This window comes from Perkinsus marinus (assembly GCF_000006405.1).
Source record: "Perkinsus marinus ATCC 50983 genomic scaffold scf_1104296952250, whole genome shotgun sequence".
Taxonomy (NCBI): Eukaryota; Perkinsozoa; order Perkinsida; family Perkinsidae; genus Perkinsus; species Perkinsus marinus.
The window spans coordinates 1-1,149 of record NW_003208939.1 but is presented as its reverse complement, the minus strand read 5'-3'; the positions used below and the strand labels follow the sequence as shown (position 1 = coordinate 1,149).

General features: G+C 47.0%; 1 protein-coding gene across 1 annotated transcript; it reads left to right on the top strand.

Annotated features, from left to right (window-relative positions):
- Nucleotides 1–755: 755 nt before the first annotated feature.
- Nucleotides 756–993, top strand: Pmar_PMAR021521 (hypothetical protein; the record flags this gene model as incomplete). Its single annotated transcript, XM_002777156.1, has 2 exons — nt 756–828; nt 876–993. Coding segments are annotated over 2 exons (191 nt in total), but the record flags the coding sequence as incomplete, so codon positions are not given.
- Between the last annotated feature and the right edge of the window lie 156 nt (nt 994–1,149).

The window sequence follows — 1,149 nt, the reverse complement described above, 5'->3', positions numbered from 1 at the left end:
CACTAGCGGGCAATCGACAGGGTTTCAGACATGTTGAGGTCTAACAAGATTGCTCGTAAAGAGTAACTGCTAGCATACAAGTTTTCATGTACTGGTAACTTGGGGGGTGTGCTGATATAGGAACATATTATGCTTCTTATCTTATCCCTTTCAGCCTGAAGGCTGCGAGCCGTTTCATGAAACGAATAATGGGCGAGCGAGGCTCGTGCATACGTGCGCGAACACCACTATGGACGCACTCACGTACTCACGCGGCAGTCTCACGTGAATTCAGAAAATCCTCGCTTCCACGTGAAGCAAGGACTTCGCAGTCCCGAGATAATTTTTCTCTCTCTTAGTTGTATGTCCTTCCACTTGTGTTGGTGAAGCGACTCTCATCATCTTTTTAACAGAGTCAATATGCTCGTCATGGTCCTGATCCTGCGATAGAGGAGGATGCCTCTAGCACACACCTAAAGGACTACAGGTATCATCCCAGTATTGGCAATCACTAACAACGGCAGAACTGCCTGAGATGAATCACCAGCGTCTCATAATTTCCTTGTTGTTCAATAGCCTCAGATTCCATTCAAGGGCTATCTGATATCTGACAGTCCAGCGTTATCTCGACAGTAGTGTTGAATATGATAAATAGATCAGTACATGACGAGAAGATGAACTCATGAGTAACTAATACTTCTATATTTCATCTGTGGTTTGTTGTACTGGTTCTATTCATAAATCATCGGGCCCGTTATCATTTGTATCTCATCAATATGATTATCGCTCTGATTGCCGCCTTCGCCTACACAGTAGCAATCACTGATGCCAGCGGCCTTGGGAACGAAAGTACCATGCTCGAACTCGGGCCGTGACCGTCCATCGATTATCTTCAGGTGAGACGCCCGCGTTTCTCCATCTTCGTTCTCTGAATGGCGGCGGGGTCTTGTGTCCGTACAGCAAGGGTAAACTGGAAGCCGGATACATAACCATTGGCGTGTTTAGGAAGAAAAAGTATATTCAGCGTGCGGAGTGAAAATCAAGGTCATGCTGCCTTTAGGTACTTCTATGCGGTCATGGAAGCCGAAGACGTAGATCCATCATTGGCGCCGACCTTCTGGTATATGGCCGGTGAACCGGGCAGTAGCAGCTTGGGAGAGGCCATGATGT